General features: G+C 32.2%; 1 protein-coding gene and 1 long non-coding RNA gene across 2 annotated transcripts; both read left to right on the top strand.

Annotated features, from left to right (window-relative positions):
• The first annotated feature begins 8069 nt into the window (after positions 1–8069).
• LOC105458274 lies at positions 8070–8709 on the top strand. Its single transcript, XM_011703443.1, has one exon. It carries the CDS (start codon positions 8146–8148, stop codon positions 8707–8709), a length of 564 nt encoding a protein of 187 aa, XP_011701745.1. The 5' UTR covers positions 8070–8145.
• A 6325-nt stretch (positions 8710–15034) lies between these two features.
• LOC105458272 lies at positions 15035–16125 on the top strand. Its single transcript, XR_975520.1, has 2 exons — positions 15035–15310; positions 15971–16125. It is a non-coding gene; the product is annotated as an uncharacterized LOC105458272 (long non-coding RNA).
• The last annotated feature ends 1500 nt before the right edge of the window (positions 16126–17625 follow it).

Here is a 17625-nt window from a genome sequence, read left to right as displayed (position 1 = left end):
TTTGGTTTCATTCAACACATACTGCATTAAAGAAATCTTTAATGCAGAATACTATCTAGAACATATAATGTAATTATCTCTTTCTCTTTTATTACATGTACCTTATATTTGTCAAATAATTTATATTGATATTTATACTAACCACTTAGATGACCGATTTTTGTAACTTTTTTCTATTCTATTTATTCTGTTTTTGTATTAATTTTTTTGAGTTAAATATTATGTCTTAAATATTATTCAATGTAGCGCCGTAACAAGAAATTACATTTTGCGAAACGTGATTTTCTTAAAATGAGAAAGTAAGGCCAGAATAGTCGCAGCAAACTGAGCTTTCATATAAATAAGTGAGAAAATTATATTTTGTCTATAATTTTTAAGGAAATTTTACTTCCAAGAATAATCATTAAGATGAAAAAGATTGAAAAGAAGAGAATTACGCTCAATAATAGTCGTCAATTAAATTCTCGCTAAAATGAAATTAACTTTGAATTTGAAAAGAACTCTTTAGATGATTTCTAAAATGCATATTTAAATTTAATGGAAGTATGAATCTGAAAATTACCATTTGTTGAACGTAAAGTCGATATAGGAAAAGTTAATCTACCCGGTCTTACAAATAATAAAATGAAGAAATTGGATAGAATCTCGGTCAATCAGTCCAATATTTTTTCAACAATTGAAAAGTATATAGTCCAGCTTAAGTCGTGATTGGTACTCAAGTTTTGAATCAAAATTTTATTATTTGTTTCTTATCATTTACTCGACGTGATGCTGTGAATAATCGTCTTAACTTTTCAAAGTAAATTCATTTGTTCAACGATCAAAAACTGCAGTGCCAAACGAAAACAAAAGAAATCGATATCGCCATTCACAATTATCTTTAAATTTGACGATATTTCTCTCATCATGCCGTGCTGCCTTTATTTCTTGAAACTATTTTAATAGGGAAAATTGAGAAGTACTTATTGAGAGGTTTTTATTTTATCGTTTGTTACAATAAACTTCGTTGCGAGATAAATTTTCTGTTGCATCAATGCAATTTATAATTTCTTAACTGATAACTTAACTGATAAAGAACTTGCATATCAAATTCGATTTAAACGTAAACTATTATAAATTGCGAATTTTTACGTTTTTTTAAGAAGTTATTCTCATTTTATACGGATTTCTAACAAATTTCTTATATTACGTAAGCCATTTCACATTACGTTGAACATTAACGTATGCTATCACAAAAAAACTAGTTAAAAAATTTGAACAATTCTTCTAAGTTTGATTTTTATAAAAACTAATTTATTTACTTGCAATAACTTTAATTATATTTTCCTAAGTTTGATTTTTATTAAAAATAATTTATTTACTTGCAATAACTTTAATTATATTTTTTTAAGTTTGATTTATATTAAAAATAATTTATTTAATTGCGCTAACTTAAATTATTTTTATATTTAGCGAAATAAGAAATTAATTAATTAATTAATCATTAACAGTTTACTTAATTGAAACAATTACTATATTTTGTAGATTTATCTAATTAAATGTTTATTAATTTACAATTAAAATTAATGCGTGTGTATTTTCTTATTGTATTATATTTATAAGGAATGTACCTTTTTCCTCAGAGATTATTCAGACATTTTTATTAAAATTCACTCAAGCGATTATTAATGCTAAAATCAAATTGGGAAACTGTTAGAATTACTATTCCGATGCAGTTCCGTCAAGGAACAAACATGATATTAATTTCGTTCATTCGTGAAATAGCACCGTACATGACGGCGTCAGGAACTGGGATACGAGGATGTTATCATATCCTCTTGAATTGCGTAGCTATATAATTCTGCGTTAAAGTAAGGGCAGTCTCGCGGTCATTTAATAGTTTATGTGAGAGAATTAAAACGTAACAGTTAGGGTACGGCTATATACGTAATACCTACATTTATTATGCCATTCAATATACTGAAATGTCTCGTCGAGAACGAGATAATATTGAGAAATTTAATTTTTCTCGAATTATGGATTCGCACATGGCAGAAATAACGTGAATAATCAATAATTTGCGAAATTTTTCTTGAACAATGAGTTCAGGAATAAAACATGAATTTTATAAACTATGTACTTACGTGTCCTTTGAATTTTGTATATGACGTATAAGAGAGGTTTTGATAAATCCGGTTCTTCTTAAATTGATTTGGATTCTATGCAAAATGTAATAAAAATACTTAACATAATTTTGGATAATGTAGGATTAATATAATTTTATATATTATTTTGAACAATATTTAAATTTGCTGTAGTTCGATAATGCTGTTTAATAACAAGATTCAAACATTAGTAAATTAAATAGCCATTTACAATAATGTCCGATTTTGATGTACAGCACTTTTACGAAGATATTTCAATTCACAAAAATCATTAGAACAAAAATCGTAGGTTTATTATATTTATATTATACACAATATAAACTGCTATTATTTTGTATAAGTTTTATTTCTCTTCAGTAAAGATCTGTGTTGTACGCTCTACTCTGCTCTATGATATTAAAATGGGAAATGTTGGACAATAAATGACATAAATTGTGTAATAAATAAAAAAATGTAAGGTCATACATGCAATCAATATTAATAAAATATGCACATCACTCGAATTATAATTATATGTGTGCTTAAATATATATACAAAGTAGATACATATTATCTATACCAATCTTTTTGTCGTGATATAGTTCTGTGTTTTTTTCCGCGACCATCTATAATTACAATAGAAATAACAACGGAAATATTGCAAAAATATAACAATTTCAAGTATTCTTTCCTTAATCGGTAATCGATACAGCGCAGTCCGAGTTATCGCCATGTGCATTATTAAACACTTACTTTGCCCATATAAAAAAGTAAAATTTACACCTTTTATCGATGCAATATCCAAGAATTATTCTTACGCTTGAGCAATAATCTTAGTGTATAAATCACAATACAATTCAATATATTCTTCACATTAAATAATCACTTTTGGCGTATACATATAACGTTTTTGTGTTTTTATGCTGATGTTCCGTATACACTAAAAATCTAGATAGACGTAAGATGTTACATTATTATAATCGTTAAAATATCTTTATAAACGTAACGACGATGTTTCTACAATATTCAGTTAAATAATCAATTTTTTTCGCACTTGCTTGAAATCCTTATGATAACCAGTAAAAGTAATAAATTTATTTGATAATATTATACTTTTTTGATGGGTTTAAAAATTTGCAGGACATTTACGTTACGTTGTTCGTAAATATAAATGTCATATAAAAAAGAACATACGTTTTTTAATTATAGTCTTGTCTTTCGTAACGCGATTCACACATGCGATTACCTAATGCACAATAATTAATGACCATGCGACATATTTTCGTGATAACACACTGCAGCTCTGCAGTTTGCTTTTATTTTACACTCCGAAATTACATGGATCTTATACGTAAAGTATTCTTACGAATATATATACCTACATTTATTTATATATGTATGTATACTTCATCTGTTCGACACTGCCTTCATTGTTTTGCCGCGCCTACTATTTCGCTCGTCACATCAGTGGTCTGCAACAAAGATAACGATTTTTCATTTGTCAATAAATAAAATTAGAAGCAGCTTCGATTTACCGAAATACAAAAAATTCGACAATTTTTTTAATAGTATCTCATGCCTTTATAACAAATTCATATATTTTAAGGCAAATTTAAAAGAATATTTAATTTTTCATTTCTCGAAATCGCGAAATAATATATTAGAATTAAGTAAATCGGATATTCGTTTAAGGCATATAACTCTTCTTACAATGTGGAGAATATTCATGTATTTCTTAAATCTATGAGCGGCTCGTCCCACAACCGCTCAAATTTATGATACGGCTAATAAGTCAAAGAATTAGATCCAATCTGCTCATTAGACCTACATGTAAATCCTCGACAATATTTCGGCATTAAATAGGGTTAGTAAGTTTCGGCGTACGTTCGCGTATGAATATACATGGCTATACTTAGTAAGCTTCCGTATAGTTTATGCGAAACAAGGAATTAACATAATATGCTATAAATAACACCGTTACAATAAGTGCGGCGCCGTTTAATAGGCACTTCTAACTTTAATGAATTTCACTCAGCTTCCTTGGTGCATAATCAAGACACGCGCACTCTTTAACGGGCCGCAATCGTTTTCATCAAAAATCCAAGACCGTCCTTTGTAACAATAACGCGCGAATAAGGGTAGAACAACGGTTCGCTTTCTCTCGGGCAGGAAATGGCATCCTAATTAGCTTGACGTTGCGACGCACGCGATGCAAGTCTCTCTCTCTCTCTCTCTCTCTCTCTCTCTCTCTCTTTTAACGCCCGTTTTAATTGCGAACTCGTGAAGCAAATTGACCGACGAGCCGCGGCCGTCGAAAAATACGACGGCGCAACCTGTTCTCCAATCTCCATCCAAACCAGACGAGCCCGTGCGCCGCGCTGCACCGCGCGCCCGCTTCGCGTAGAGCTGACGCGTTTTAACTAATTGATGCCGATATATAATAAACCCGGTACCCCGGGCTATTCCGTTATGTAAATCCGCCAGGCTGTAAAATAATTAAAACGCCTGTGCAGCGTGCGCGGCGTTAGCCCGCCGGCATACCGTATAGCGAGGTATTGCAACTATGCACTATGTGTCGGTGCAGTCGATCGCGCATGCCGCATTCGCGCGAACAAATCTCCCTGGCGCGCGCGCGCGCGCCGCATGGTCTGAATTAGAAATTTACGAACGGCAACGGCGCGGATAATCGGCGCCCGTATGACAAACGATACTTCTGGGCGTTTTAATTAGCCCGCGTTTCTCCGCGCATTACCGAAGACGTTGCGCGCCGTGTCGCGTCGCGTCGTGCCGCGCGCGCGTTTTGTTGCCGTTGTTGTGTAACAGCTATGGGACTTTAAGCGAAAGGATAAAAAAAAAATAAAGAGAGACACGGTGGGAGCTAAAGGAAAGGAGAAAAAAAAGAAGCTCTTGCCCGGCGATATAAATAACGCTGCTTTTTGCGCCGGCTAATTAATGAACGGTTTTATCGCCCGTGTGCGGTGCGGCGCGGCGATGCGCGAACAAACGCGGGCGTGGTAATAAAGGCCGGCATTATGAAAATCATGAAAAATTCACAACGTACGCGCGCGAAATAATGGTTAAACAGCCTGATATCCAGCCGTATATATTGCTCTGCATTTTGTACACTGATGCTGTCAAAATCGCACCGGCGCGGCGCGGCGCGGCGTCGCAAATTCCCTCACTTCTTTTTATATCAAAATGGGATGCTCGAAATTGAAAGTAATATTAATAAGATTATATTCTGTATATAGGCGGCAAAGTAATCTCAATGCTTTGTTCGTAATAATAATAGCACGATAATTAGCTCTAACAATAAGCACATTTTAGCGTATAACTATAAGATTAAAAATTAAAATGGTTATGCTATAATTATAATCTTTACTTTGTAACTTTTTTCGATCCATACTACGTGAAGCATTGTAAGTATAATAAAAATTTTATAAGAACAATAGCGGACACTTTTGATTTGAGATCATATCTCGTACCGCGTATTTTGATTTTAAGTCGCAGATATTACAAAAATAAGCTTTTTATAAATAAAATTGCAGCTCCTGATTATAACGGCTTTCAATAATTACGTTCTGTTAAGTGCGACACAATGGAAATTTATTACAAAACATAAATATACAGCTAATTAATTTATCGAATAAAGTGCTAAATGCATAAATTATTCTATTCAAAACAATATAGTGTTAGAGGCAATATTATTTGTACGAAACATATGTGAACCGATGAATCACGCAATGTGACGATTGACTTTATTCGCTTTTATCTACATTTTCTGCATTGTGGCTTTGCATATACTTCATTTATTTATATTAATAAAATTTTTATCTCTATATTACATCAAATAAAATAATTGTTTATATCTCTTAAATAAATGTTATGATTTTTAAATAGAAAAAAATATATGTTATATTTGCTTTATATTCTTTACACTTTTGAATTTATTAATCGATTATTAAAAAAATAAGTATTTCTTTTTTCTTTCTTTATCTCTCTTTTTTTCATCACTTTGTTTCTTATTATTTTTAGAAAGATTAAAGAAATTATTAAATAATTCAAGATTAATCAAACAATATATATAACAAAAAATACAGATAACTTATAATATATCCGATAATATTTTAAGCTTCTATAAATATTTCTTCTTTTTATGCAAAAAAATAAAAGTTTATGTTAATACATACATTAAACTAAGTTTAAAAAGCTAAAAATAAAATATTTTGTATTTCTTATAAAAAATATAGCATAAATTAAAAAAAATAAAACTAAAATATCAAAAATAAAAATTTTAAAAATAAATGTAATATAATATTAAGTATTTGTAATATAATTTTTATTAAACGTAAAACGTGCTGCACGTACAGTTATGTTTTTGTGATATACATTTGTCCATGATTAAAATTATTTATGATTTTATCAATATAAAAGAAAACTTTTGCGCAAAGTGCTATAAGTTGAAAATTATTTTACATCCGCGACATATATTTAATTTTTGTTTCAACTTTTTAAAAAAGATTCTTCAAAACTTTTTTCAAAAACATGAAAAAGTTCAATATCAATATGTTCGTATTTAATGATCACTTTTTTAATAACAACTTTTATCACGATGGTGATCTCTGAATCTGAACCTGAACCATACATCTTAAAAGTTCCGACGTTTGCACCGTGCCCTCCTGGTAAAGTATTCGTTCGTTCCAGATGTCGCCAGGTTTACTAAATTTAAAAACAGGTATAATTTGTTTATACATATACACACACAATATATTTTGTAATAATTGTTTTACAAATTTTTTAAATTATAATTTTTTTCATTTTTATTATCATATTTTCCATGAATAATTATCATTTTTTCCATTGACTTGACAATGTATTAAATAATTAACATATTAATTTTAAAATTGTAAAAATAAAATTAATTGTAAAATTCATTTTAAAAAGTCCGAAGGGATAAATTGAGAAAGACTCACCTCAAGAGAGCACGCGAATTACATGTCAGAACAAAGAATATTCGTAACTTGATAAAATAACGGAGTGGTGCGCATACACTCTTAATCATGTATCGCCTAGTACCTCCAAATTTGAAGTATTTTTTTGAACATGGAAATGACATTTTGAGTTACACACTAAAAGGAGGTATTTTTCGCGATATATTAGCACGAGGTACGGAATATACGAGGTAATAACAAATTTGGCGATAATACAATTGGAGATACTGCTCTTCTGCTGCTTCTGCATTCTGGAGGTGCTGCATCTGAATTCGCGATATTTTTCTTTTGGAGGTACAAGGCTTCGAATTCATACCTCGTGTATATAATACGAGGTACAAAATTTTGCATATGTACCTCGTGTATATAATACGAGGTACAAAATATTTCGTATGTATTTATAAATACGAGGTACTCAGCGGTAAAAATGTACCGCCAGTGTTTGGCAAGTTCTTCTTTCTTGATCAAATGACAAGACAATTGATTAAAGATTTCGTGTACCTCCAATTTTTGGCGGTACATATTTAAGGGATATACTTATGTCCCTTGTAATTACGTAGGATTTATATTTCAACGTGTACCTCAAATTTTTAGCGAATCATAACATGATTAACTCTAGACTACCACACCATGTTTGCCACCCCAAATCAAACCACACTGGGTAATAAAAATAATTTTATAATTTGTAATTTTGTAAAATGGTAATTTGGTATTATATTCTATATTTTATCCCTTTTTTTTTAGATATATTCTAATGACATAATATTATATCATTTTGATTAGGCCATTCTTTATTCTGAAAATGTCTTTTCTAAGAGCACAATTCATTAGCACAATATTGGCCCAACATATCCTCAATAGACGCCAATGTTTAACTATTGTATTATCAATGAACATGTATTATACTACTAGGGTTATTGTTCGAAAGTAAACTGAAATAATTGATTACCTGTTTCCAACAATGGTCTTCAAACGAGTCCCTTACGCCATCGGGTCACCCTTCACATCAGCCTCACGTTCTGTTCCTCGTGATGCAAGGTGCGCAGATGTATGCTAGGACCATACCGCCGCCCAAGATCAGAGCGATCATAGCCATGGTCGTCCACGTGGCCGAGCTCGAGGTAACGCGGGTCGGCACCAGCCTCTTTATCGCCGGCAACTCGGCGACCTCCTCGGTCGCCAAGCCCCACCTCCTGGCCTTGGCGATAAGGGACCTCAGGCGCCGCGACGCCTTCTCGCAGGACCTCCTCGACGTCCGCTTCGATAAGCCGTCTAAACAGTTCCCGAAGTGTCCCATAATATCGCGACGTGTCTCATTCTTAAGTCAATCCAAGTGCTGCGACAAGTTCCGAACCGCGATCGACCGAAACTGTCGTGAAGTATGTCCTAGTAATCGGGCAGCGGGGGCACGTAAACCGACGTGCGAGTCCTGTCTCACTCGCTCAATGCTATATCATGATCCGCGCCATTTTCGAAAATCGAGGGGGGATATTATATCCTCCGAAATTCGAACAGCCCTCTCGATTTACGCCGTGCTCCGACTCGAAGAAGATCGGATCTCTTCTGATAAATTAGCATTGTATAGTGACTGGTGATGCGATCCTCGTTCTGACAGACTTTGCTGATCATTATGGGAATTTTCGTGCTACAGTTTTTGGCACATTATTATTCCAACATTGAAATTATCTTTGGTACATTTGTCATTGTTAAATGAAAGCGATTGATCTTGCGGTACGTAGAAGAATCACTTTTACGCGTATTTAGCACAGTTTGTGTAGCTCCATCCTCTAACTGTTTAATACGTGTTCTTTATTAAGAAACAGTGCGGCCAAAATTTTTATCTAGAAAAGATGAAAAATAATAAATCAGTGTGACGTTTAAAAATAAAGGACGAAATGTGATATACAGTAACTCAATATAAAATAACGTAGCGGAAAGTTCCAGTGAAATTAATATTAATTCTAAAAATATTATATGCAAATTAATGAGCAAAATTTTCTACTTTAAAGCTCGAATAACGAACGGGATTAATAAAAACTCCAATAAATGTTTAAACCTGCAAAACCGTGTAAATATTAATAATATGATCCTTGAAGTGCATATACGAAATAAATTATTATTTCATAATTATTTCATAATTATACACGGATTTCTCTGTAGATTAAAATTCTATGTAATGCTGTTGTGCGCGCAAACACTCCATTATTCGCCCGCATCTTTTTTTACGCAATTGAGTAAGACAGCCATTAATTTGCACATCGATCCAAACCAATCGGCGAGTTGATGAAACCCGGACCGCTTTTAATTCTCTTTCGCACGACCGGGCACGGGGAAATTGTAATTGCCCGGCTCTATGAATAATGCAGCACGAATCGAAGTAAGGAGAGCAGGGTTCGTCTTTCGCGCAAAGAAAGGGGGTGAGAGAGAGTGAGAGAGAAAGGGGCAAAAAGTTCCCGATCCACGGAAGCCGTATGCCGCGGAAGCGAACTAAGTTCCGCCTTAAGTCGATCGCCGATCCCGCGCCGCGGGATTACATTACCCGATTACATTGTTGCCGTCACGCGAAATCGCCGCGGATTACATTACATAAGCGAGCCTTTCGCCCATTCGCGCGTCCTAAGCCGGCCTAATGCATCCCCCTTTCTCACGCCGCCGACTTCAGATTACATGACGATCGGCTAACTTTAAATTATATTTATGCCCAATTCACCGGGGGGCGCGTGTTTACCCCGCCACGGCCAACTGAGGATTTACGAGCAACGACGAGATGGGTTCGTCTATTTCCCGATGTTTACGTGCCGAGTGTACCGGTGTTACTCTCGCTGACGTATGGAAGCTCGTTCGCGTACGCCAGATAACTTTGCCTCGTTCGACGTTGACTTCGACTCCTTAAAACTCGGCGCGTGCCTGAGTTACATGAAAACTACTACTAAAACGAACGACTAACGTATGATTATTATTTTAATTATTCATCACTTTTAGCAAACCAACAAACAAGATATGATTTTTTATTAATCGTTATTTACATGATCTATATATTCATTTTTATATTACATATGTATTTATATATTAACTTTTTTAGTTTATCTAATTGTAAGAAAAAGAAATTCAAATGGACAAGACTTAATTTCATTCTCTGCGTTAAAGACAGAGTTGTGAAACTCGTACGTAACAAGATGTAAATTAAATGTTTATTTTTTATTAAATTAATATTCTAATCTTTATAATAAATATAATAAAAGCAAATTGAGAAATTTAACAATTATCTATCGTTCATCTGTAATTGCAAATTTTATCCCATTTCATCAGACGGTAGAAGAACAGAATTAAACTTCTGTTCCTTCGAATATTTTGATAACAATGTTGCGTAAAATAAGTTTTTAATTTTCACAACTTCAATTTCTCGCTTCTTTAATTTCCCGTAATATTTCTGGAAAGCAATTCCGCGCTTTCTTCCGAGAAACACGTCGAACGTTGTACGGGAACCAAGACGAGTGCATGATAAACGACACGCTTTCTGTTACAGGTAAAACAATTTCGCCAGCGTCCGCAATGAGACGTTACTCGAGACTATTATGTCGCAGAAAAGTGGACTATAAGAACAATCTGCACTAATAAGTGCGCGACTCGTTTCACGTTCGGCTCGGTCTTCGCGGCAACGGACCCTGAACTACATTCACACACCATTTGTCTAAAGCTCAGTTTATGACCTGGAAATAATACCGTTATATCAGTAGCTTATCGCGGTTTCGCTCTCGATACTCGAGTTATTTATGAACTTCTCATTGGTCTGTATCAGTTTCTTATATATCAGAATTTAGAGATATTTCGAAACTGCAGGTCACGAAATTTCTAACTCGCGAAAACAATTTTAATGAACATACTAATCATTAGCCGGAATATTCAATTTTTTATTTTATAAACTAAGTTCTTTGTATTATAGTTATAGCTACAGACATATATATGTCATAGAATTATTTCAACAGTTTTAAATATCAACAGTTTATGTATCTATAATTTGCCTATGTGTTCTATATCTATCTATTACAATTTTGTCCATTTTCATCAATTTTATTAACCAGCAAAGTCGTGATTATAATTTCAAATTTGTAGGTTATACTAGAATAAATCATTATGTATTCTGAAATCATTTTTTATACAATAAAAATGTATTGATACATTCACGATTTTTTATCGAGAAAATGTAAAGCAAAATTATTTTTTAAACTAATATATATTAAATTTTTAAAAATTATATTACCAATTAAAAAAATCACTTTTTATTAAAAACTTGGAAAATCTTAAAAAGAATCAATTTAAAACGCGTTATTAATATTTCAAATTCTGTTTTTATTATGAACTAAATATATAATTATTATTATTATAGTTGTTTTTATTTGGATATTATTATTTATAGCAAATTCGTACGAAATTTCACTTGTGTATTTTAACAGGCACTTAATATTTCCAACATTTGTTCAACCTGATTCGTAATGTCAGCAGCGATTGCATTATGCAGCGTGCTTAATAAAGTTTTCGAGAAGAAATAAACATGGTAAAGTGAAATCGTTTCGAAAACCTTTTCGATTCACTTCAAATTATTTCGCATAAAATAAATACACAGTGAAGACAATAAGCAGTTTACGAAAAGTTTATATAAAAACGAGTACATTTTTAATTATTAGAATAATATATTATATGTATAATTTGACTTTTTATTAAAATAAAAATAAATATATAAATTTATTATAATCTTATATTAAACAAAAATTTGCTTGTAGCAAATATACGAACGCAAAATGTATCGAATATATCTAAATACATTAAACTGCAACATAAATACATATATTAAAACTGTAACAATATTCTTATACATATATGGCAAATTGAAATATTTCGTACAATTTCATAATTCAACAATTTTATAATTTATTTTTTTATAATTGTCAATTTTTTTATAAAGAAAAAATTTATATAAATTTGTTACTATAGCGTACCTTTTTCTGACATTTATAGCAAAATCCATACAATTGTCAGCACATAATTGTCTGTGACAAACATATATTTAGATACAGATATCCACATCAATCAACACATAATCTTCAAATTTTTTTACTTTATTTATTCGCAAACTTTTTATATATGATTATGATAAAAATAAATTATTTAAATCGCATATTGATTTAATTATTAGGTATTTATTAGCACACTGTGAATAAATTAAATAAATAAATAAAAAATAAGAGTAAAAATAGAAAAAACTTCCTCCTTTCAATTTGACAAAATCCAGGTCCAACTATAAAATCGCGTTCGTCTCAGTCAGCTTTTTGTATGAAAAATATACAGGACGAAGATCTTTAAATGTTTATGTACAAATATCAAGAAGTATACGCGCCGTTTTGTAACCACGTGTCACGAGTTTTCACGTGCCAGCGCTGTACGTTACATCTCCGACGGACGTCGCGGCGCTTACTGCCGAGGCGTCGAACATCCACGACTCTTTATGCAGCAGAACCACCCCCGATCACCCCCAGTCGCCCTTCCGCCGGTCTTTCTCGATCCAGCGGCGACGCGGCGCGAGGCTATCGAGAGACTGTATGTACGTCGAATCTCAACGCAGCTATGTTTGCAGAACTCGATATCCTGTGTTGGCAAAGCCGAAATTAAGACCGATATTAATCCTTTGACCATCCTTGCTATACTCTTTACGGTCACCGACGTATCTAGAAGATATATGTATTTGAGATATTGAATCCCATTTTGTTTACAACGTTATTCACTCAATATAACTGTCTCGTTTCTCTGCTTCAAATATTATTGCATCTAATTTTATTTAACTTTAAATATTATTATATATTTAACTTTATTTTAGAAATTTTATAAAAATATATATGTGAACTTTATGTGAAGTATACATTTTATTGTAAAGAATAATTAATAATATTTTTTATATCTGATAATATGTTTTAATAAAAATATTAATAACACAAAAAAGTTAAAAGATTGTTAAATATATATAATTATTTAATATTGATTAGATATACTAAATTTTACATTTATTTTTTACATTTATTATTCCGTTATTTTAGTTTCCTTGAGATCTACTTGTCATAACAAAAGCACGTTATAATGGAATGAACACGTAAAACTAATTGCGTTGTGAATTATTACCTTGTGTATAGACCGAAATAATTACGTACATATTTGTACTCCATCGGACTGCGCGTTCACTCATTTAATGCAATTTTAACGAGATTCTATCAGTCCGCATCGGCCTGTCACATACGCAATATCGTTAATGGTAGTCGGCGGAATTGTATGGAATTACACATCATCACCGCAATCATTTTGTTTCTCCAATCAATTCCGCTGCCCCCAAATATAATCTTGCGTTCCCCATGCAGCTATGCAAGACCCGTATTAATCAAACAAAATTGTATCGCGCTATACGATTGTAACGAGCGCGTATCGCTCGTTAGTAATTAGCCGCTCGTACCTAATTATTTGCTCGCAACGCACTCAGCAAATCTGCCACAGAATAAGCGCTCGCTACCTTGTTATACTTTCCTCCAGAAATATTATCTGATTCGTCAGCTTAATGTCGTTCATTCCAAACAACAAAATGTACAGAAAATAATATAAAATGCATTAAGAATCATTATTCATTTTTTCATTATTACTTTAGTTTAATTTTTTTTCCCCAGGCGTAAATTTTATATATTCTTTTAAAAATTATTGCAGGCAAATTTTGACGAATAACAATCTGAATTCATGAGCCGTACAATTAGAAGTTCTGTATAAATTATAACTATTCTGTACAAATCATAATGTGCGAATGAAAGTAGCATGAACCAGAGGGTAATGCAAAAGATACTCAAAGGTACATTTTCCGCGCCGTCGAGAACATCAAGACTTTTACCGTCTTTCTAAGCACAGATGCTTCAGACAAAGCTCCGGCCGAGATCCGCGTATCCGCGCGCAGTCGTTAATGAGAGAGAATGGAATTACCTGACGCTACTTGTTGCCATGTACCAAAGCCAAAAGCACCTGTTCTGTTACGCAAGAGAGAACAAAGCCTCCCGTCCGCTCGTAACATTGTCGTAATCACTGAGGAACAATATATATCACCAAGAAATGCGCTGGTGTGCGCAGTCAAATGGAAACCGTAACGAGAACATATGACAGAATATATCGTTTTGCTAGCGCGGAGGTGGCAGGTTTTGAAATTAAGTGGCAGAATATGATCAATTAAACTGAAGACCTATATTAGCTTGAAATACATAAAATTGTTTTAGGGAAGAAAATTTCTATCTAATTTAATTTATTTGTGAATATATATATATTTTTATTATATAATTTAATAACCTTGTTCTAAGAAGATTGATTTATTAGTTAAATTAACGATTAATTTAATTTGTGATATTATTATCCAACTTCAGTTTATGATTGCGTTTCAAAACCGATAGTAATCGACGTGCAATTTATACAACTAGAAGATGTATTTAAAAATTTACATAAATATTATTAGGCACCAAGCTGTGTATTTGATCCTTTATTTATTTGATTTATTATCATTATTATTATTATTATTATTATTTATCTTCAGAAAGGAAGGAGAAACTATAAAGTTTTACAAGTTAGATAAAAGAAAAACAAAGATATTTAATATGTTGTCAAATAAAAATATGTAATGTTATTTTAAATTTCCTTTCTTGGAAGTTTCCCTTTCTCATAAAAAAAAAATAAAAATAAGTATAAAAAAATTAATATATATTTTATCAATTTTATAATAAAAAAGCTATAATATACATATCTTTTGAGAAATAAAATTGTATTATCTATTTGTAATGTAATTTTTGCGTGTCCTTGACACACATCCTTTACTACAAATGGTATAAAAGGAGAATTTCTCACAAAACGCTACAAAATCAAAGTTATTTCACATTCGTGACTGCTTCGCGACACTTTTACAAAATTCCAGATTTCATTTTTGTTTTAGTAAAGTGATTTTAAATAAAAGTAAAAGTAAACATGAAGATTGGCCACATTACTGCGTATCTAATGGTTACAATAATATCAACATTTATCGCAATGGTGATCACTGAACCAAGTCTTATGGATGTTGGTCAATGTCCTGTTGGTAGAATAAAAGATCCCGTTACTGGAACGTGCCGCGAACTGGTAGATTAAAAACAGGTATGATTTGTTTACAAATTATTTTTAAATGCATTTATAAATACATTCTCTTTTCATCTACAATCTCTTCTCCTTTTGTCATTAATCAAGATAAATGCTAGAATAAATGCGATATCATAGTATATTTTAATGTTACGAAAAGTCATTTTCTTTCGTGTAATTGTAATTCAATTATGTTTCCAATAAGCTGCACACATCAATTTTATAGCAATCTTGAAAACTCAAAAAATTATATCTAATAATAAAATTATACGTAATCCAATTTCGTTAAATTAAAATTAGTATATTTTAATTTATTCATTACTTCATTAAAATATACGCTGCATCTTTTGCGTTTTCACGAGGTTGCTATATTTCTATAAATACTTGATGCGAAGCGTCTTATCGTGTCTTCTAATCCATATGTATATGCACATATTTAAGACATTTTTGTAAAAAATTTTAATGTAATTTGTTAGGAGACGCGGTAATCAGACAGCACGATATTCATAGAACGTTATAGGATATTTTTACATCCTTAGAATGTTCTATGATTCTATGAATGCTGTCTGAGTAGCGGCTCCCGACAAGCATGTATTAATTTCCATGATGTATTAATTATTACATTGGGTAAACTGAAAGTTTTGACACATAGTGACACTATCAATTTTTTATTTTTAGGTATACGTACTGATGGCAATGCGATTGCATTTGGTATTCAAGTAATGACGAATATTATAAATAATTTTATGCATATAAAGATTATAAATGTATACAATCAGAAGTGACAATGTATACAATCAGAAATGACAATACATGTATTTGATGCAATTATACCCACTATTTTAGTTCTTTTTTGAGCCTGTAATTTTAATGATCAAATATCGAAGATCAAGTTTATTTATTCTTAGAAACGTTTATTATATATGATAAAAGTGCTGTAACACATTTATCTTTAGAAAACAAAATTATAATTTTTTACAGTATAACTTTTATTGTAAGATGTGAGTTATGTTTTATCGTGTGTATTCCTTGCATATTATTTACACAAAAGGTATAAAAAAGAAGATCTCTACGCAAGACATTAACAATTCTAAGTTAGAATTTATAATTAATCTACAGCAGTATGGCACTCTTTCAACATTCTAGATTTCATTTCTGCTTCAAGTTTGCAGCGCAAACTTCAGAAATTTGGAGAATATTTACTACATTAATTAGTTACTTTTTTCAGTAATATAAATTTTTATCATGATGATTATGATTATGGAGATAATTACATGAATATTATAAATGACAATAAAAAATAAATTATAAGTGCAGTTTTGATTTTAAGCCTTCAATTTTTATAGATTACATCTAGAAAGATAAATTTATCGATTCTTCTTCAATAGATGTTTGGGCTTCCTACATTTTTATCTTCAAATTTTTTAGAAATATTACTTTCCTTTTAATTTTTTAAATATTTTCTTTTATTCTCCTTTTTTTCTAGGAATAACCTCTGGTTTTTGTAGAGATACGTGAATACTATTTTATATCTGTAAACAGTTAAGCTTTCAAACAACTGCTTGCAAACCGCGATTGTCCAGTGCAATCACGTCGCGCGGGACGATCGCCGTGGTGAACTTATTGCAGCAATCGAAATCTTTAGGATGGAGGGTGCTTCGCATGCTCCTTCCCCCGGCGAGATAATTTCGGAGCAGATGTATTCGCTCTATCGCGCTATTTGAGCGCGGAAAGTACCCTCTCCGTCCAGGAAGCATCGTCGCGGACACAAAGTATAAGCGCATCACCCCGGCAGGATCTTCGGTAGGTCCTCACACCAAGACTCAGGCACGCTCCCCGGCGCGTTTACAGCTTGCGTAAATCTCGCCTTTACGATCGCCGTAAACTCGCCTCGATCCTCGAAATACGTGGGGTAGCTCGGAGTCGCCTTTAAGGCCGCGGATCTGCGAGAGGTCAGTCGATTCAGGACTGTCCGACGAACATATAATTTTGTAGGACACTTCGAGGTTTAGTGACGATAGTGCAAATAGCCGTCACCAAATAAATTCCTTGATTTACGCGAATGGAGCCGGTAATGGAAGCGAGCGAAGCGTGCGGAATGGATATATGCCTCTATTAGACTGGAGAAAGATATCGGATTGGATGGAATCTCTGTTATTTTTTCTTTTACTGTTTCTAGAAAAACAAAAATAAATATGATACAATTGCAGTGACACTCTCAGTTTAAATAATAAGTCTCGATTAAATAATAATCATAACTCTGCTGTCCTTTCCTGGTTAAAAATCTTATTGATGATATGAAGAAAAGAAGAAAAGTAATTACTGTAAAGTCA

This window comes from Wasmannia auropunctata, unplaced genomic scaffold (genome assembly GCF_000956235.1).
Source record: "Wasmannia auropunctata unplaced genomic scaffold, wasmannia.A_1.0 LD334561.1, whole genome shotgun sequence".
Classification (NCBI taxonomy): Eukaryota; Metazoa; Arthropoda; class Insecta; order Hymenoptera; family Formicidae; genus Wasmannia; species Wasmannia auropunctata.
The sequence above is the reverse complement of the archived record's forward strand: the minus strand, read 5'-3'. Positions and strand labels throughout refer to the sequence as shown.